The sequence below is a fragment of the Pseudonaja textilis genome, chromosome 1, assembly GCF_049901715.1.
Source record: "Pseudonaja textilis isolate UNSWEBS1 chromosome 1, rPseTex1.2, whole genome shotgun sequence".
Lineage (NCBI taxonomy): Eukaryota > Metazoa > Chordata > Lepidosauria > Squamata > Elapidae > Pseudonaja > Pseudonaja textilis.
The window spans coordinates 198393090-198414193 of NC_141990.1; the positions used below are offsets into that span (position 1 = coordinate 198393090).

A 21104-nucleotide genomic window follows, 5' to 3' on the forward strand; every position below is an offset into this window, starting at 1 on the left:
ACCCAGAATGATATATAACAAGGTTAGATCTATAGTCATTAGGGCTATAGATGGCAAGAACATAGGGAGATTAATTTAAAATAACATCTATTGATTTTTGGCATTAGGATCATGGGTGGGATTCAATTTTTTTTAACAACCAGTTCTGTGGGCATTCCTTAGTTGGTGGGTGTGGCTTGGTGGTCATGTTATTGGCTGGGCATGGCCAACCCAATATCAGTCACATTGAGGCATGCATCTCCTTGCCTGGCCTCTCATGACTGTGGGGATGCTGCAACAGTTGTAAGTGTGAAAAAGTCACTTTTTTCAGTGCAATTGTAACTTTGAATGGTCACCCCACACAAGCAAAGTACCAGCAAAAGAGGGAAAAAACTCCAGAGTCGATCCTGAGACAGGAAGTCTAGTCCTGCCAAGAATGTAATAAGGGTTAATGGAGAGGCAATTTCTGTAAGCAACACCAGAATGTTTCCTTCCTGCCTTCCTTACAGGATTAGGCCAGTAATTTCTTCTAACAACCAGTTCTCTGAACTGCTTAGAATGTTAACAACCGGTTCTAGCAAATAGGTGCGAACTGGTAGAATCCTACCCCTGATTAGGATGCATTATTTGTCCCAGGTCAAATAACATGGAATAAATTTTTCATAATAAGAACTGTGCTTAGACAGCAGGGTTTCTTAGCTGAATGCTTTAAATGCTCATTTTAGGTTCCCTTCTGGTAAATAAAAAGAAGTCTGGAAGATGAAGAAATCTACTTTCCCTATTTGATTTTTGTCATTGGAATCATTTTGTGTGTTAGGCAAATACTGGGTTTTTTTCACTCTCAATCAAAAACCATTGTAGAAAAAAGTATATTAAGAGCAGAGGTGGTATTCAGTTCTGGAGAACCAGTAGTGGAAATTTTGGGTAGTTTGGAAAACCGAAAAATACAACCTCTGACTGGAGATTTTACAGTATCCTTCCTCTGCCACACGCACCAAGCCACTTCCACAGAACCAGTAGTAAAAAAAAATTGAATCCCACCACTGATTAAGAAACCTTCTTCTGATACCATGGTACAAACAGATTTTTATTATATTTTACAGTGATATTCAAATGTCACAAAAATGTTAGTCAACAGTTGACTCAATATGATATTTTGAAGAAATTTGAATCCAAATTTCCCTTCTCTTGATTTTTATCACTTTAGTAGCTGAATTGTTGTTAGCTTCCCTAGTAGCATTTTTTAAATTCATTTCAAAATGTATTGTTTTCTGTTACAGTATAAATACAAAGAAGCGCATGAAAAGCAAAAAGGGCATTATGTTGGGGTTCAAAGAATGGAAGATGATCCCAAGCTGGTATGGTTTGCCCATGCAGGCAAGATTCTGAGTGATCTGGAGTACAAGAAGAACTTTGAACAGTGTAAAGCAAACATCCATTGTCCCCCTGACATGCTATCAATCTTAGATGCTAAGAATTGTCAGAAGTTGGTTAGTGAAGTGGACTATCGCAAACATTTGCATGAATGGATGTGCCTGCCAGACCAGAATGATGTTATTCAAGCAAGGAAAGCATATGACCTCCAGAGCGATGTACGTATAGTTCAAATGTAAGATGCATATGTCTGAGTAAGACTAGTGTTTAGTGAAAGAACCTGTGAAAGGCATGCAAAAAGTTCCCAAATAAATTCCTTCCTGAGAATGGAGAGCAGCTGACAAAATGGGTAATAGTACAACTTTGAACAAGATGGAGAAATTTCTCATAGAAAATCCCTGAATACAATTTATCCAGGAGTGAGCTGCTGAGGGTTTGCAGGGGTTCAGGAGTGCCCCTAGCTAAGATTCTGTGCAGTTTGGAAAACCCCCAAATCCCATTCCTGGCTGGCCTCACCCATCCTGCTCCACCCCTCCCAGGAGTCCCCACACGGCCTGTTTTGGATGCAGGTAAGTGCAGGGCATGCGCGGAAGCTCAGGGAGGGTGAAAAAACAGGCCTCCTTGGAAGTTTGGGAAGGCCGGAAATGGGCCCGTTTCCAGCTTCCAGGGAGCCTCTGGAGCCCGGGGAGGCTGTTTTCACCCTCCCGGAGGCTCGAGGAAAGCTTCCAGAGCCCAGGGAGGGCAAAAGCACCCCCGCATGGTGCAGGAGGCCGACTAGGCTACACCCACCATGGGCATGCCCACCCAGCAACCAGGCAGAGAACTCTTTGCTAAAATTTTTGAAGCCCATCCCTGAATTTTTCCCCAACTCTGGGATAAGCTACATTAAACTCATTGTACTGTTATTTGCAAATATATGAATTTGTTTGGAAGTAAATCATGTATGTATGTGTGTTTGTGTGTGCACATCTGTCAATTTTTAACTCCTGGATTAGGCGACCTACAGTTTTCTTTGCAAGGCTTTTTGAGAGTGATTTGCTCTTGTTCCCTTCCTAAGAACTGGGCCAAGGTCTCACAACTGGCTTTGTGCTCAAGTACAAGAACTAGAACGGATGGTTTCCCAGTTTCTAGCCTGGTGCCTTAAACTACCACACTAAGGTGGCAATCTTGGTTCTCTTTTAAGCCCCATGGGGCTTTTTAAAAATTATGTGCTACTTTTGCATTGCTGGATTAATATGTCACCTGTCCCGTTGTAGTAGAATCTGCTTCCAAATGTTTCAGTAGCATACAGTAGACTGTCCATAGTTGGTGGGATTCAGGCAGCATATATATTATGCTGGTTGCATAGTCAGCCAGATGTTTATCTTGGATTTAGTATTTTTGTCCACCTGTCAATCTCTTTCCAGGGACTTGGGATAAGCAAATGTTTTATGATGGTTGGTCATACAGCCAGCCAGATGTTTAGACTGAATTTAACATTTTTATACATCTATCAAGTCTTTCCTAAAGACCTGGGATAGGTAAATTCTGCTGTTTGATGATGCTAAGGATATAGGCTGTTTCAAGTAATCCAGCCTTTTGTAATTGATAGTAATTTTGTCAATGTTTATTTTTATTATGGAAGTTGCCCTTTATTTCCATGGGAATGATTTCTGATTAAATAATTATGAATATCTTTACTGGAAAAGAAGTTGGAGAGGTTGATCAAGGCATTCATTACCCCGATGAACTTACATTACTTGGATTAGCCCAGAACTTCTGTTCCACCTAGGAAATGCTTGGTTCTGTTTTTTTACAGAATGTGTATAAGGCAGACTTGGAATGGCTGCGTGGAATTGGCTGGATGCCAGAAGGCTCTGTGGAAATCCAACGAGTGAAGAATGCTCAGGATCTGATGCGTGAAAGGCTATACCGGCAGCGGCCAGATTCTCTGAAATTCACAGCTATTGTTGATTCCCCGGACGTTGTCTTGGCTAAGGCCAATGCTTTGATGCAGAGTGGGGTGAGCAGTATTTGTCATGCACCAATTACTGGGGGCCACATGTTTCTATTTAAAATCAGCATTGATTGACGTGAGATACATTTCTATGAGGTCAGTGAGAACTCGAAAAAAGTGCAAAAGCTGCAATTTTGTCGACTGATACTTTGCTAGATGGATGTAGAAGGATTGGTATCCCCCGTGAAAAATATTGTCATTGAAAACAGAAAAAGCTTTATTTTGTAAAAAAAAAAAGAAAATCTGAACAGTTAACTACCAACTTGCCCCAGCTTTATCTCTTTAAACATTAAATGGAAAATAGTTTAGGAAGGTTAGGGATTTCAAAGGAAGGGAAACTTTACACATTTTCTTTTAGAAGACAGATTTTGAGGTTTCCTTTTGTTTTTTTTATAAAACTATAAGACTTATATTTTCCATGCATTTTCTTTTTGTATGAAAAAGCAAACATTAAGATTTTTTAAAATTATAATTTCTAAAATTAAAATCACTGTTCTGATTTTCTATATACCCACAACCCATCTTCCATACTGTCTGTAGATATATTGTCTTTAGAACTTCTCACACTGAAGAAACTGAGTCAATTTTAATCTAAGTGAAGGCTTAATTCTTAGACAATGGGAATAGAAGCTAAGATGCACACAGTAGTAGTGTTTGAGTTATGACCATAATAGGACCTGTCCATTACAATTGTGATGGTCATAAATATCATCTTAACACAGTTGTTAAGTGAACCAGTGATTCTCTATGGGTTTGGTTTTGCCAAAAAAAAAAAAAATGGAAGTAAATGCCAGTTTACAATCATAAAATGACTACAGGATACTGCAAAGGATCATAAATGTGCCTGCCAAGTGCTGGTCATAAATCGAGCACTACCTGTATGGGATCTTTTCCCATGGTTTAAAATAATGGACTTACAAGGGATTTATCTTTTGCTTCATTTTTGGAGATTTTTAAGTCTACCTAAATTCCACTCAATTACTGATAGTTTTAGAAGGCTTTCTTGACCAGGACTTGGCAATAAATATATCACACAGCTAAGCTTGTGATATATGTATTGTTTTCTCAGACAGAACTCTGCAGATATTTCATAGATATTGTTTAGCTAGATAGGGAATTTTATTGCAGGTAAGATGAAGCCAAATTGATTGCTCACTTCCAGTGTAGCATTATCCAGGCCTCTTAATTTGGACCCATTGCTTCCTGATCTACCTTCCCATGAAATATCAATTCTTTTGCAGAGCTTACTTTGGTCTTGAAGCCAAATAGTTGCGTGCAACCCTAATTGTAAAACAATTTGAATGTCAATGTGTCCAACTTCAAATGAGGATATTTTTGTCAATGAAATATATCCTACAATAGTATGATATGTTGTCATTACTCTATGATAAAAAATATGTTTTTCTCCCTTCAGGCTTTATATCGTGAAGTTTGGGATAAAGAAAAAACACAGTACACCCTTCCACTTGACATTCCTGAGATCGTTCTGTCCAAAGCAAATTCTGTGAACTACAGTAAAGTAAGAAATTAAAGAATTAAATATTAATGTTTCCATTATCTCTCCTTATGCTTCTTCCTCTTCTGAGGATAAATCTTTTTCTTTGACAGTTTATGACACTCTCCATAGTTACAATTATATAAATACAAATTTGATAATGTGAGAGTACCTTTGTAAGCAATTTTTAAGAGTAACACAAAAAGCTTTTCCCTATCATAACAATCCCATAAATTTATAATTGTTTGCAGTCCAAAGATCTTAATATACTATGACAGGGATGTCAAACTCAAGGCCCAAGAGCTGGATATGGCCCACAGGATGCTTAGATCTGGCCCACAGGGCTGACCTGGAAAGAGTGAAGGAACAGCCCTTGCAGCCCTCCTGAGCTCCATTTTCACTGGCAGAGGGTTGCAGGAGGCCGTCACAGCCAAAAATGGAGCTCAGGAGCCATTTTCACTGTCAGAGGTCTTGGGCCATCACAGGCACCCCAACATGAGTGACTCAAGCTGGCTTTACCCACCCTAGCCACACCCATCCTAGTCCCCTGAGATCAAACACAACCCTGATGCGGCCCTCAATGAAATCAAGTTTGACACCCCTGTACTATGATATGAAATGTTACATATTTTTATAAATATGACATGCCTTGAAATGGAATATGCATTATTTATTTTCCCCTCACAGAAACAATATCAACTTGGATTGGAGGAGTTGAAGAAGAAAGGCCATGACTTAAGATTGGATGCTATTGAAATCCAACATGCCAAGGCTTCTAGGAATATTGCTAGTGAGGTAGGGTCTGCTATTCTTTGGCATTTCTACACTTATTTCATCTTCTGTAAAATAAATATTTAATATTGTGTCCATATTTTTTATAAATATGTCCAAAAGGATCATATAGAATCCTGGCAACAAACCATATCTATCAGTTTAATTGCTTACAGGTCATGTATTGAGTATTGGCTATTGGAAGATCATAACTATATAAAAAGAGGGTGCAGTGCAGCATATCATGCTGAAGAGTTGAAATTTAATTTTAGTAATAGATTATGTGTAATTTATAAAATTGATGTTTTGTTTTTATTTCATCATTAGTACAAGTACAAAGAAGGTTACCGTAAACAAGTGGGACACCATATTGGATGCCGAGATATTCATGATGATCCCAAATTAGTGTTGGCAATGCATGTAGCTAAACTGCAGAGTGAGAGGGAGTACAAGAAATATTTTGAGAAGTTTAAAACCAAGTTTAATAGCCCAGTGGACATGCTGTCCATCTTGTTGGCCAAGAAATGCCAGAAACTGGTTAGTGACATTGATTATCGCCGCTATCTCCATGAATGGATATGTTTGCCTGATCAGAATGATGTCATCCAAGCCAAGAAAGCCTATGACCTACAGAGCGATGTGAGTAGAAAGTTACTACATCTTGCATGATAATTTTTGCCTCTTTGCTTATTTTGTCTCATGCCTTATTTGGTGAATTATTATTATTATCTACAGTTGCATCCAAGCCCTACTGCATACATTCTTGGTAATATGTAGCCATCATCACCACCATTAAAAAAAAATCAAATTCCATTTGTGATTGACTGCAAAATAGAACAGAGCTGGCTATCCATATATAGAGAATCATTTACATATAATTATAATTTGTTTCTTTATTCTTGTCTATTGACCATTTGTTTTAAATTTTAATCACATTTTGGTATTAAAAAATAGGTAAACCTGTGATGTATCTTTGCTGCTCTGTAGTGAATAGGGTTATCATAAGCAGAGTTATGTTATAGAAAGTACAATTTTCTGTAATTGACTCTTGTAAAAACTATGTGGCTTAGGAAGAGGATCAAGAGGAATTCATTTTTCAATATCCTCACCAGCTAGTATGAGGATTGTATAAATCTTCAATAATTAAAAACTAAATAAATACATATATGACACGACATTTATGTCAATTAAATGGCTCTTGTTGAGATAAGAGCAATTATACAATAATTTTGAGTAGAGAAGCCTCAGTGCTGTTTTTAGTAAGTGGAAGTAGCATCCTAATAGATTGATGGGTTTCTTTGTAGAATCTTTACAAGTCAGATCTGGAATGGCTCCGTGGGATTGGCTGGATGCCGGAAGGCTCTGTGGATGTGGTCAGAGTGAAAAGGGCTCAAGATCTCGTGAATGAGAGGTTGTACAAACAACGCCCAGATGCACTGAAATTTACCAGTATACCTGATCCACCTCCAGTTATCCTGGCTAAGACCAACGCTCAACAGATTAGTGAGGTAAACTGAATGTAGTCACTACCCCTGCGTTATATGTAAAATGATAAGAGGACGTAGTTGAGATATAGTGACCTTTGAAAAATTAAAGGGATTTTCACAAACCAATTAAAATTGTCTTTCCTTCTTCCCTTTCTCAGCACCTGTATCGTGAAGCATGGGATAATGAGAAGGCACAGATTAATATTCCTCTCGATACTCCTGAAATACTGCTCTCCAAGATGAATGCTGTGAATGTTAGCCATGTAAGATAATTAACTAATTGTATAAATTCTGTTAAGAATGTCAATATTCCTTTATTACATTGTCCTAAATATATTACCCTACTGTTAATTGTTCTTAAAAATATAAAGGTATTTGAGTTATAAGTTGTATGTCTATTCTAAATTTTTATTTTAAGAACAATTAAACGGATACTTCAGTCTCAGGAGCCAAAGAAGCATGTATAGGATTATAAACTTGTCCTAGTATTAATTTATTTGCCATATCATGTAGTATGATCTAAAACAATAGTTTTAAATAAAATGCAAATTGGCCATGTAGTATGATAATTTAAAAATAGTTTTAAATAAAATACAAATCACTGCAATAACAACAAAATATAGATATAAACACATATACATGCACATGCTCAAACATGTGCATAATTATATAGAAGAAAAGAACACCATAAAAATAAAATTTGTTGTCATTAGTTGTGAAGTGGTGTCTGACCCATCACGACTCATGGACAACATTCCTCCAGGCCTCCCTATCCTCTACCATCTTCTGGAGTCCATTTAAGCTCATGCTTCCTGCTTCAATGACTCCATCCAGCCACCTCATTTTCTGTCGCCCCCTTCTTTTATTGCCCTCAATCTTTCCCAGCATTAGGCTCTTCTCCATCGAGTCCTTCCTTCTCATTAGGTGGCCAAAGTATAGCAAAACAGGAAACAAATGACTGAAGAAAAAGGAGATCCATATACAAAGTTTTCATAGAGATGATTAGAGAGAAATCAGAGAGGGTTCATACCAAGTATTTATAGCAGCTAAGGTTAAATTGAATGCACTTTTGGATCTCTTTAAATATTCCTTGAAATTCACTAATCTTATCTATTGGGAATCAAGAAAGAAATAAGGAAAATTATTGTCTTATTTGTTGAAATTACAAAAACAATGACATTTTATATCTGTAATTCAGGCCAGCGATGGTCAATTACAAAATCAACTAGAATAAATGAATTAATAGTTTTATTGTTTTTACATTCAGTTTATATGACATGGGTACATCTGTGATGGAAGAGTAAGTTATTATTTTTTGTAACATAATTGAAATGGAGATATCTCTTAGGAGGGTAAAAAATAAATTGGCACAACCATTGGTATCATCAGTTTGGCAATGACTGTTTTGGATACAACAGCATGCTACACTGGAATTAGTTGTTGGATGCTGGAAAAGTTCTTCATGTGGTTCAGATCAAATTAATTAATTGCATTCTAAGAAGGCACAGATTTCCATAATCTTTTGTCCATTGTCTTATTTCTGACTAGGTATGCATAAGAATGTTCTTTTAAGAAATATCTGTAGTCCCCTGTAATTCATTCAATATTTTTGACTATATTGAAATTTGTGCATATATTTTAATTGCAGAAACATTATACTGGAGCCTGGGATGAAGCCAAAGCAAAAGGTTATGATTATAAAGTGGATGCTCTTTCATTCAAGCATGCGAAATCTTCTAGAGAAATTGCCAGTGAGGTATGAACTCTGTAACTTAAAGGTTGCTTCTAAAATTACCATATCATTTCATATCAAACAGATGGCAGAGTGTGCTACCAGGTATCTTCATCTGAAACTCATAGAGATTCAACCAGTTGCTATTCTTCAAGGATACTATAGTTTTGCATATATCCTCCATTTTTTTTTAACATTTACTTATTTCAAAATTTGAGACTTTAATATTAGCTTAAATTCAAGCTTTTCATTTTTATTTTATTTTATTGTAAACTGCCAAAAAGACAGCAGGGGAGATATTTAAGTAAAAGGAATATTTTATGCCCTAAAGTTTTGAATTCAATAAATATTACTTTCTCCTGTCATTTTAAAAAGGGGAAATCACTGTTTTAGTATAGTGCTTTACAATCGGTTATTAAACCATATTATACATGGTTGATGTTCACTTACAAAACAACATTCCTAAATTCTGATGTGTTCAAATATTATTGGATGGTTACGTTTTAATGATGAAATCGACCTGTTCCTTCTTTCCAAGTCCCTGAATCATTAAAGAAAACCAATTTTCACCCTGTCTGGCATCATCTTAAACATTTCAATAGTTCTTTGCTTTTCTTTTTAGTACAAATACAAAGAAACTTACGAGAAACAAAAAGGTCATTACATTGGAACCCCGTCAGTCAAGGAGGATCCTAAACTTTCATGGGCTGCGCGAGTAATGAAGATGCAAAATGACCGTCTCTATAAGAAAGCATACCACAGCTCAAAAGCCAAGATCACCATTCCCTATGAAATGGTGGCTATCCAGGCAGCCAAACAAGGGCAGGCTATAGCCAGCGACATTGATTACCATCATTATTTGCACCAGTGGTCTTGTCTGCCAGATCAGAATGATGTGATCCAAGCAAAGAAAGCATATGAACTTCAGAGCGACGTAAGTACAATTCTGGCAGGAATAGCCAACACCTCAGATGTTAGACTCAAGATCCAGAATGATCTCAGCAGCTTTGAACACTGGGCCCTAAGTAACAAAATGAAGTTCAGTCAGGGGTAGGATCCTACTGGCATAACAACCAGTTTGGTGGGCACGTGTGCACACTATTTACAAATTACCGGCTCCAGCAAGCATCTCCTGCTGATGAGCGGCATTCAGCTGTGCCATGCAAAGCAGCTGAGGAGGAAATAGCAGGGAATAAAGCACAGCCTAGAGCCCTGGTGGGTGGGTCAAACAGAAGATCAGAAGATTGTCGCAGCGAACTGATTCGGTGTCAGCTGCTCTCTGGAGCTACTGGTTCTATAGAACCAGGCCAAACTGGAAGAATCCCACCCCTGAGTTCAATGCTCAGAAATGTAAGGTTTTACACTTAGGCAAAGTGAACAGGTATAGAATGGACTCAATAGCAGTAATTGTGATAAGGATCTTGGAGTCCTAGTGGACAACCACTTAAATATGAGCCAGCAATATGCTGCAGACACCAAAAAAGCTAACACAGTGGTAGGCTACATTAACAGAGGGATAGAATCAAGATCACGTGAAGTGTTAGTACTGCATTATAATGCCTTGGTAAGACCACACCTGGAATATTGCACCCAGTTTTGGATGCCACAATATAAAAAAGATGTTGAGACTTCCCAAAGTATACATACTTATCAGATGTGCTTTGGCTTCCCAAATTATACATACATATCAGAAAGTTTTGAACAAACAATTGGCAGAGTCTAATATCCTTTTTAAACTGGCTTAAGTTTTGATCTGTTTTGATTTAGGGCATTGTAGGAGTGCACTTCAATAAAGTTAGAGTTGTCCCGATTGATTGGCATACATTCTATGCCTTAATAACTTTTCTGCCTAGCTTTTCAAGATGATTAACAGATTTGCATTTTCTGATGTCTTTGTTCTGTTATCTAGTTTGATTTTCTTTCATTCTTGTTGTTTCATAAATTTAACCATTTAAAGTTACATTGAACAACTTTAGTTAGGACTTTCTGACATCCTATAAACCATATACCTTATAACTATCTATTTAGTATATTATTGTTAAAAGAATGAACTTAATCATCTTATTCATCTTTCGTGATCCATTGCCTCATAGAATTTGTATAAATCTGATCTGGAATGGCTCCGTGGGATTGGCTGGATGCCGGAAGGCTCTGTGGATGTGGTCAGAGTGAAAAGGGCCCAAGATCTCGTAAATGACAGGCTGTACAAGCTACGTCCGGATGCACTGAAATTTACCAGTATACCTGATCCACCGCCAGTTATCCTGGCTAAGACCAATGCTCAACAGATTAGTGAGGTAAACTGAATGTAGTCACCTCCTCTGTGTTATATGTGAAATGATAAGAGGACGTAGTTGAGATATAGTGACCTTTGAAAAATTAAAGGGATTTTCACAAACCAATTAAAATTGTCTTTCCTTCTTCCCTTTCTCAGCACCTGTATCGTGAAGTGTGGGATAATGAGAAGGCACAGATTAATATTCCTCTTGATACTCCTGAAATACTACTCTCCAAGATGAATGCTGTGAATGTTAGCCATGTAAGATAATTTTATTAGTTAGTTTATAATCAAATTTAAATGGCTGTTCCTCTATCGGATCAAACTCTGAGCAGTCAAAATAAAATATAGACATTAACAGAAAAACAAGAATTGCATCACATAGATTGAGGCTCTCTGATTGAAAAATGCCAAACACCTACAATATGAATCTATAATGAGATTTATTTCTGAGTAAATGTGCATAGGACTTCATATTTAATCAACGAATACCTGTAGTTTATTTTCTTCCAGCCTTGAAAACTGTGTATGTGTTTTAATTGCAGAAACATTATACTGGAGCCTGGGATGAAGCCAAAGCAAAAGGCTATGACTTTAAAGTTGATGCTCTTTCGTTCAAGCATGCGAAATCTTCAAGAGAAATTGCCAGTGAGGTATGAGGCCTATTGTTTAAATATAGCTGCTGATACCACTGAATATTTTCATATCACCCACCTGGCAAAGTGTACAATTTTATTTAAACTTAAATTTCTATGCAAACTTCATATCCTACAAGGCACACCACAGCAGATTTTTGATGTTTTTACACAATTATTTTTTTCATATTGATTGCTGCAGACCTATCTTTAAAATAAATAAAAATATTTTTGACTTGGAACTGCCAGTCAGATAACTATGAAACATTTAATTTATATAATGTTTGGTTTGAAAGGGAATCTTTTATTCAAAAAGCATTCTCCATTTACTAAATACCTCTCTTTAAGCTATCATTTTCAAAGGGGAAATCACTATTTTAAATATTGTTTTATAATGGTTTATCACACAATATAATTTCATATTGATGCTTAACCTACAAAACAAAATTCCTAAAGACACATGCATTCAAAATCTACTGAATGATACCTTCTTAATAATGAAATCTACCTGTTTCTTCATTCAAGGTCCTCCAGTTGTTAAAATACTATTTTTCACACGCTGCATCATCCTAATCATTTCAGTTGTTCTTTTCTCTGCTTTCCTTTTCAGTATAAATACAAACAAACTTATGTTCCTTCTTTCCAAGTCCCTGAATCATTAAAGAAAACCAATTTTCACCCTGTCTGGCATCATCTTAAACATTTCAATAGTTCTTTGCTTTTCTTTTCAGTATAAATACAAAGAAACTTACGAGAAACAAAAAGGTCATTACATTGGAACCCCTTCAGTCAAGGAGGATCCTAAACTTTCATGGGCTGCGCGAGTAATGAAGATGCAAAATGACCGTCTCTATAAGAAAGCATACCACAGCTCAAAAGCCAATATCACCATTCCCTACGAAACGGTGGCTATCCAAGCAGCCAAACAAGGGCAGGCTATAGCCAGCGACATTGATTACCATCATTATCTGCACCAGTGGTCTTGTCTGCCAGATCAGAATGATGTGATCCAAGCAAAGAAAGCATATGAACTTCAGAGCGATGTAAGTACATCAGTAGCTTACAAGATTGCCTAAATGAGTCATAGTCAGGCACAGAACAAAAGGCACCTTGAAGTACGTAGCTGTAGGACAGATGCTCTGCACTTCAGCTTCCATTATCCTGACCCACATAACTTTCTCCTAGCCCCACTAATCCCCACATCTGAAGAACATGTGTTTTAGAGGGTGCTCTTGAAAATTATCTTAATTCTACTTTTATTTCCTTGATTACATGTCAGAAAGACACCAGAGACACTGTTCCTTCTCTGAAGTCTTCATTGAGTGTAGCTAGCCTTTGCACGCCATGTTAGAACCACCATGCTGTGATGGTGGAAATATTTTTAAATATTGATCACAGAAATGAGGATTTTCAATGCGCTTTGGCTTCCCAAAGTGTAGATAACTCTAAAATGTTTTTGAACAACCAATCGGCAAATTCTAATAACCTTTTAAAATTTGCCTGCATAAGTTGCACTAAATTAACTTATTTTGAATTTAGGGCATTGTATCAGTGTACTTCAATTGATTCAGAAAGAGTTGCTAGAATGTTTGGTGTACATTCCATTTGAATTTTTGGTCCATGAATTTTTGTTCCATTACTTAGTTTGATTGTTTTGTTTCATACGAATTATTAATTCATTTTAAAATAATTGAATCACATCAGTCAGGACTTTCTAATATCCTGTTAATTCTATTTATTACATGAAATATTCACTAAGAATTTGAGGTTAATCATTTTTTTTGTGATCCATTGTCTCATAGAACTTGTATAAATCTGATCTGGAATGGCTCCGTGGGATTGGCTGGATGCCGGAAGGCTCTGTGGATGTGGTCAGAGTGAAAAGGGCTCAAGATCTCATAAATGAGAGGTTGTACAAACTACGCCCGGATGCACTGAAATTTACCAGCATACCTGATCCACCCCCTGTTGTCCTGGCTAAGGTCAACGCACAACAGATCAGTGAGGTAAACTGAAATGTAGTCACTACCTCTGTGTAATGTGGTTGAAATACAGTGGCCTTTAAAAAAATTAGAAGGATTTTCACAAAGCAGCGGATAATTGTCTTTCCTTTCTCCCTCTTTTAGAACCTGTATCGTGAAGCATGGGATAAAGAGAAGGCACAGATTAATATTCCTCTTGATACCCCGGAAATACTGCTCTCCAAGATGAATGCTGTGAATGTTAGCCGTGTAAGACAATTTTATTTGTTAATTTATAATCAAATTTAAACAGCTAGTGATCTATCAGGTGAAACTCTGAGCAGTCAAAATACTATGTAGATATTAACAATAAAACACGAATGGCAAAACATAGGTTGAGGCTTTCACATTAAAAATGCAAAATGCTTACAACATGCATTCATGTCAGGTCTCCCATAGCAACCTCCTGGCCGCCAATGCTTGGGGTAAGAGCCAAGTCTTTCTGTCCTTCTGAAAGCAAGTAATGTTGGAGTTGAATGTTGGAGAAAAGCTGTTCATGCCTGGAAAGTCTTGCTTCCTTGGTTCTTCCTAAGTCGTATCCAGGGGTGGGATTCTACAGGTTCGCACCTATTCGCTAGAACTGATTGTTAACATTCTAAGCAATTTGGAGAACCGGTTGTTAGAAGAAATTACTGGCCTAATCCTGTAAGGAAGGCAGGAAGGAAACATTCTGGTGTTGCTTACAGAAACTGCCTCTCCGTTAACCCTTATTACATTCTTGGCAGGACTAGACTTCCTGTCTCTGGAACTTGTCTGGAGTTTTTCCCCCTCCTTTGCTGGTACTTTGCTTGTGTGGAGTGACCATTCAAAGTTACAGTGGCACTGAAAAAAGTGACTTTTTCACACTTACAACTGTTGTAGCATCCCCACAGTCATGAGAGGCCTGGCAAGGAGATGCATGCCTAGATGTGACTGATATTGAGTTGGCCACGCCCAGCCAATAACATGACCACCAAGCCATGTCCACCCAGTCACATGACCACCAAGCCACACCCACCACCTAAGCTATGCCCACAGAACCGGTTGTTAAAAATTTGAATCCCACCCCTGGTCATATCAGATGCCTTTCCAAAGGGCCCAGAATATGCTCAGAGCCGGATTTGGTGGGATAGGTAGAAACCACTAGAGATAGACTATCCCACAAGTAATTTGGACCTTAGCAACATAAAGGGTTAATAGCAACAATAACTGGAATTGCTCCCAGAAGCCTTCTGGCAACCTTCTGGCAGCTAACATAGCTATGTTATTATATAAGTGTATTTATATGAGTCTCCCAGTGCTGTATGTGCCACCATATTCAGGAGCAGCTGAACCTTCAGATTTCTTTTCAAAAGCAGTCCTATGCAGAGCACATTTCTATAATCTAACTGGGTGGTGAGTAAGTCATGAATGACCAATCTAGGAAGGGGGTGCCACTGGCACACAAGATGTACTTCTGCAAAGGTCCTCCTGGCCATAGCAGAATTCTTTGAGCAGAATCTGTGTGCCCTGAAGGATGCCAACATTGAGCATCTACTCTTCCTTGGGGAATATTCTCCCATTTAGATTTAACAATGGAAAATTACAAGATATGGGTGGCCATAAAATCTACAGATACTCAGGTGTGTTATGATTTAGTCAAGGCAGTTCATCCCCTTCCAGTCTGCAAATCACCAGCCGCTGGGAAAGTACTTTAATAGCATCACTTGCATGGCACGTGACAGAGATGTACAATTGAGTGTCTTCATCCCTGTTGATAAAACCTCATCTTGTGCCAGTGGGTAAAATCTGATTTAGACATTAATTAGAAGTGTGGAAAAACATGGAAGAGCAGAGGTCAAGGTCTGGATATTTCCCGAATCAGAAATCAGCCATGGAAAAATGAGACCCACAGCATCATTCTTCTCCCAATTTTGTCTGTTATCCTGGGAGGATACCATGATCGATGATGGTTTCTGAAGCTATTGAGAGGATTTCGAGATGGCACAAGGGAGGTGTTTTTGTTTTGTAACTTTGGTTGACACGTTGCATCTTGTTCTAACGATGTTAGTGTACCCAAAAACATTGTTACTTTAAGTGTTAGGTCTCCCCCTCTTACATAGTTACATTATTGCCAATTCATAATAAATTCCATTTGGTCTATTAATATAAATCCATAGTATTAATATTAAACAAGTAAAATTGTTACATGCATATATACATCCATAAATATGCATGCATATACTGAATTTATGCAGTGTCCATCTGATTATTTTTTCTGAAAATTCAATTTTTTCACATATTTCACTGCATTTGTCTATAGATGTCTTCTGAAGGACAGTCAAATAAACGTAATTAGATTTATTTCTCAGCATGGGACTTCATGTTTAATCAAGGGATACCTGTAGTTTATTTTCTTCCAGCCTTGAAAACTGTGTATGTATTTTAATTGCAGAAACATTATACTGGAGCCTGGGATGAAGCCAAAGCAAAAGGCTATGACTTTAAAGTTGATGCTCTTTCGTTCAAGCATGCGAAATCTTCAAGAGAAATTGCCAGTGAGGTATGAGGCCTATTGTTTAAATATAGCTGCTGATACCACTGAATATTTTCATATCACCCACCTGGCAAAAATGTTGAATTCATTTATTATATGTATCAATATAAACATTATATTGATTTAACCACATACAAGGCACCCTGCTGTAGAGTTTTGATGATTTTACACAATTATTTTTCTTATTGGTTGCTGTAGAAATAATACTTTAAAACAAATGTTTACTTGGAACTGCCAGTCAGATAACAATGAAACATTTAATTTATATAGTTTTTAATTTGAAAGGGAATCTTTTATTCACAAAGCACTTTGCATTTATTAAAAAAATGACATTTTAGGCCATTCTTTTAAAGGGAAAACCGCAATTTTTAAATGTTTTATAAGGGTTTATTATTATACATTGTAATTATTATTATTATTATTATTATAAACTATATAATATCATGTTGATGCCTAACGCTAATCATGGCTCTTTTTTGTGCTTTCCTCTTCAGTATAAATACAAAGAAACTTACGAGAGACAGAAAGGTCATTACATTGGAACCCCTTCAGTCAAGGAGGATCCTAAACTTTCATGGGCTGCGCGAGTAATGAAGATGCAAAATGACCGTCTCTATAAGAAAGCATACCACAGCTCAAAAGCCAATATCACCATTCCCTACGAAACGGTGGCTATCCAAGCAGCCAAACAAGGGCAGGCTATAGCCAGCGACATTGATTACCATCATTATCTGCACCAGTGGTCTTGTCTGCCAGATCAGAATGATGTGATCCAAGCAAAGAAAGCATATGAACTTCAGAGCGATGTAAGTACACCAGTAGCTTACAAGATTGCCTAAATGAGTCATAGTCAGGCACAGAATAAAAGGCACCTTGAAGTGCGTAGCTGTAGAACAGATGCTTTGCACTATAACTTTCATTATCCTGACCCATATAACTTTCTGCTTGCCACACTAATTCCTTAATCATTAAGCTTAATCATTTTTTTGTGATCCATTGTCTCATAGAACTTGTATAAATCTGATCTGGAATGGCTCCGTGGGATTGGCTGGATGCCGGAAGGCTCTGTGGATGTGGTCAGAGTGAAAAGGGCTCAAGATCTCATAAATGAGAGGTTGTACAAACTACGCCCGGATGCACTGAAATTTACCAGCATACCTGATCCACCCCCTGTTGTCCTGGCTAAGGTCAATGCACAACAGATCAGTGAGGTAAATTGAAATGTAGTCACTACCTCTGTGTAATGTGGCCGAGATACAGTGGCCTTTGAAGAATAAAAATTATTTCTCATTCATCAATTGAAAATTATCTTTCCTTCCTTCCTTTCTTAGAACCTGTATCGGGAAGCGTGGGATAAAGAGAAGGCACAGATTAATATTCCTCTAGATACCCCATCAATGCTGCTTTCCAAGATGAATGCTGTGAATGTTAGCCATGTAAGATAATTAACTAACTGTATGCATTGTTTTGTTAAACATATTACTATTCCTTTATTCATTACATTGTCTTAGTTATACACTCCTGTTAGTTGCTCTTAAAAACATAAAAGTATTACATATTGATTCTTATATCTATATCCCAGCAATTGAAGGAAAATACACACACATACATATCCATAGACTGTAAGTTATCCTTGTGTCATTTATTTTTTTGAGAAATATTTAGCTCTTCCAAAAAATGTCTCAGAGCAGATTATGTACCTATGCTTGTGTACCAATATACAATGTAGAACAATTACATGTATTGTAGATGTAAGTGATGATGAAAATGATGATGTCTGTTTCAGTGGACACAATATCCCAATCATCCCTATTGGAAGTACGAGGTTCTGCACAAAAACTTTATGCCTTCTTGACCAATATTGGTTTTTTATTTTCTTTTGTTAAGTATGCATCCCAAATTTTGGGGCTAAATCAATATAATTCAAAACATTGTAGATGTTTAAATTCAAAACGTTGTACAGTGAACATACAACTGTAACAGCCATAAATAAGCAAATCATTTTGGACAAACAAGCTCCAAAAATGATTGCCTAGCCTGAATTTTACCATTTCCATTATATTTATGCAATGCTTATCCCATTTCTCATTCTGAAAATTTATATTTTTCACATTTTATTCTTCAGTAGTGTCCCTGGGAATAAAGTAAGTTAACCATAGTGGTACTTATATCTAATAAGACAGTATGTTTAATTGAGAATTGTCTGTAGTTTATTTACATCCTGTTTTTTTCTGATTATATTGAAAGTTATACATGTATTCTAATTGCAGAAACATTATACTGGAGCCTGGGATGATGCCAAGGCAAAAGGCTATGACTTTAAATTGGAAGCTCTTTCATTCAAGCATGCGAAATCTTCCAGAGAAATTGCCAGTGAGGTATGAGCTCTGTTTATTAAATGTTGCCTGTAAAACAACTGTATCTTTTAATACCACACAGATGGGAGAGTAGGCATCCAGTTACCAATGAAACACATAGATCCAACAATATATAAGATGCCATTGTTCAAGGAGATGTCGTTTTTGCGTTCTTTTGCATTTATATGCTTAGAAATTTGAGATTTAAATTTGTATTAAAACCAAGCAGTTTAATTCATGTTTTATTCTGAATTGCAAAAAAAATATAACCCATTGAGATACTTCTGTAAAAGGAGTTTTTATACCCCAATGATTTTGGATTCAGTGAATGTTATTTCTATTGTTATTTTTCAGTGGCAAAGTTATTGTTTTTAAACATAGTTTTAGAATGGTTTAATAAATTACATTACTTTGATACATAAATTATAAAGCATACTATTGAATGGTTTAGAATTATGAATTCTACCTGTTCCTTCACTCAGGGTCCTCCAGTCATTAAAATACCAATTTTCACATTAACTGGAATAATTCCTATCTTTTTAACAATTCTTTTCTGTGCTTTTCTCTTCAGTATAAATACAAACAAACTTACGAGAGACAGAAAGGTCATTACATTGGAACCCCTTCAGTCAAAGAGGATCCTAAACTTTCATGGGCTGCGCGAGTAATGAAAATGCAAAATGACCGTCTCTATAAACAAGCATACCACAATTCAAAAGCCAAGATCACCATTCCCTATGAAATGGTGGCTATCCAGGCAGCCAAACAAGGGCAGGCTTTAGCCAGCGACATTGATTACCATCATTATTTGCACCAGTGGTCTTGTCTGCCGGATCAGAATGATGTGATCCAAGCAAAGAAAGCATATGAACTTCAGAGCGACGTAAGTACACCAGTAGTTCATTTCACAAGGTTACGTAAATGAATCATGGTCAGGCACAGAGCAAAAGAGACTTTGAAGTGCATAGTTATAGAACAGATGTATTGCACTTCAACTTACATTATCCCCACCAGTGGGAATGTATGAGAATTCAAATCCCTATAATGCAAATTGAAAAAGGTGTTTTTGAGGATTATCTTAATTGTGCTTTTGTTTCCAATGCTCACATCTGCAAAAATATGACCAGAAACACTGTTCCTTCATTGAAGTCTTCACTGAATGAAGTTAACCTTGGCAGGTCATGGTGATACTGGTGCTGGTGAAAATATTTTAAAGTGACATTACTTAGATAAAAATTTTCTAAAATGTCACATATAGCAAATTTACCAATAAACCTAGTGGATGCAGTTGAGTATCATTTTTAAACTTTTTTTCTCCACTCATTTAATTCAGTGGAGTTTATATGTTTGTTCAGTGATATAGAAACACTTATGCAGCCTGTTTTGGATATTATACCAAGGTTTGGGGTGCTTTCTATTTACTTAATCTAGGTAATTAATACAAATGGAAAGTGCCATTAATATCAGAAGATATATGACCATTTCTAACTTCACCTGTCCAATTTATCTACCTTTTGCCTTAGAACAAAGAAAGTAAGGAACACTAATTATTAAAACAATTAATTGTGAATTGGTCAGAATGGATGTCCTATTAGTTGACATCACATAAGAATGTTTATTTCATTTAAAAAAACTAACCCTTCTTTTCCCCCACTTTCTGATTTGCTATCTCATAGGCTGTGTATAAGTCAGATCTAGAATGGCTCCGTGGGATTGGATGGATACCAAGTGGGTCTCCAATAGTGAAAAGAGTCAAATTTGCCCAGGAAATCCTGAGTGACAATGTATACCGCACTCCTGCTGACCGTCTGAAGTTCACCAACATTGTTGATACACCGGACGTGGTCCTTGCTAAAACCAATGCGGCACAAATCAGTATTGTATGTTAATCCTTTTCAGTAGCTTCACATAAATTCTGGACAGTATGTCCTATTAATTTTTTTTTTATATTAGTTTATATGAAATTAGTTTTCTCCCTTCAAAAGTGAAAATGTGATTAGATAAGAATAACACCGAATAAACAAGTAACCACTTCTTTATTTGTGTAGCCTAAATACCGAGAAGTTTGGGATAAAGATAAAGTTATGATCCATGTGATGCCTGACACACCTGAAATAATGCTTTCCAAGGCCAATTCCATCAACGTAAGCAAGGTAAGTACATTTCTACCATACTTATTAAGTTCTTTAGATTAAAACGGTTTCATACATTGTATTTCCCCACCTTATAACACCTTAGCTTTCTACTTACTAAGGCAGGGGTGTCAAACTCAAGGCCCACGGGCCTGCCCTGGAAACAGTGAAGGACCAGCCCATGATGCCAGCAAAAACAACTTGGGACAGCCCGCCTGTGCTCTGTTTTCAGACACAGTGGCCTCCTGCAGCCCTCTGTCAACAACAATGGAGGCCACGGAGGCTGTACACAACCCACCCAGGCTCCATTTTTGGTTGCAACAGCCTCCTGC

General features: G+C 37.0%; 1 protein-coding gene across 50 annotated transcripts in view; it reads left to right on the top strand.

Annotated features, from left to right (window-relative positions):
- Positions 1–21104, top strand: part of NEB (nebulin) — a 210313-nt gene that overhangs the window by 101897 nt on the left and 87312 nt on the right. For all 50 annotated transcript variants that reach the window (XM_087920214.1, XM_087920218.1, XM_087920215.1 and 47 more), the window contains exons 91-113: positions 1260–1571; positions 3152–3355; positions 4764–4868; positions 5532–5639; positions 5943–6254; positions 6920–7123; positions 7261–7365; positions 8751–8858; positions 9457–9768; positions 10928–11131; positions 11269–11373; positions 11658–11765; positions 12479–12790; positions 13550–13753; positions 13874–13978; positions 16182–16289; positions 16778–17089; positions 17291–17494; positions 17615–17719; positions 18554–18661; positions 19212–19523; positions 20317–20520; positions 20689–20793. In XM_087920214.1, the coding sequence (XP_087776340.1) occupies positions 1260–1571; positions 3152–3355; positions 4764–4868; positions 5532–5639; positions 5943–6254; positions 6920–7123; positions 7261–7365; positions 8751–8858; positions 9457–9768; positions 10928–11131; positions 11269–11373; positions 11658–11765; positions 12479–12790; positions 13550–13753; positions 13874–13978; positions 16182–16289; positions 16778–17089; positions 17291–17494; positions 17615–17719; positions 18554–18661; positions 19212–19523; positions 20317–20520; positions 20689–20793 (4266 nt within the window). The remainder of the gene's footprint in view (positions 1–1259; positions 1572–3151; positions 3356–4763; positions 4869–5531; positions 5640–5942; positions 6255–6919; positions 7124–7260; positions 7366–8750; positions 8859–9456; positions 9769–10927; positions 11132–11268; positions 11374–11657; positions 11766–12478; positions 12791–13549; positions 13754–13873; positions 13979–16181; positions 16290–16777; positions 17090–17290; positions 17495–17614; positions 17720–18553; positions 18662–19211; positions 19524–20316; positions 20521–20688; positions 20794–21104) is intronic.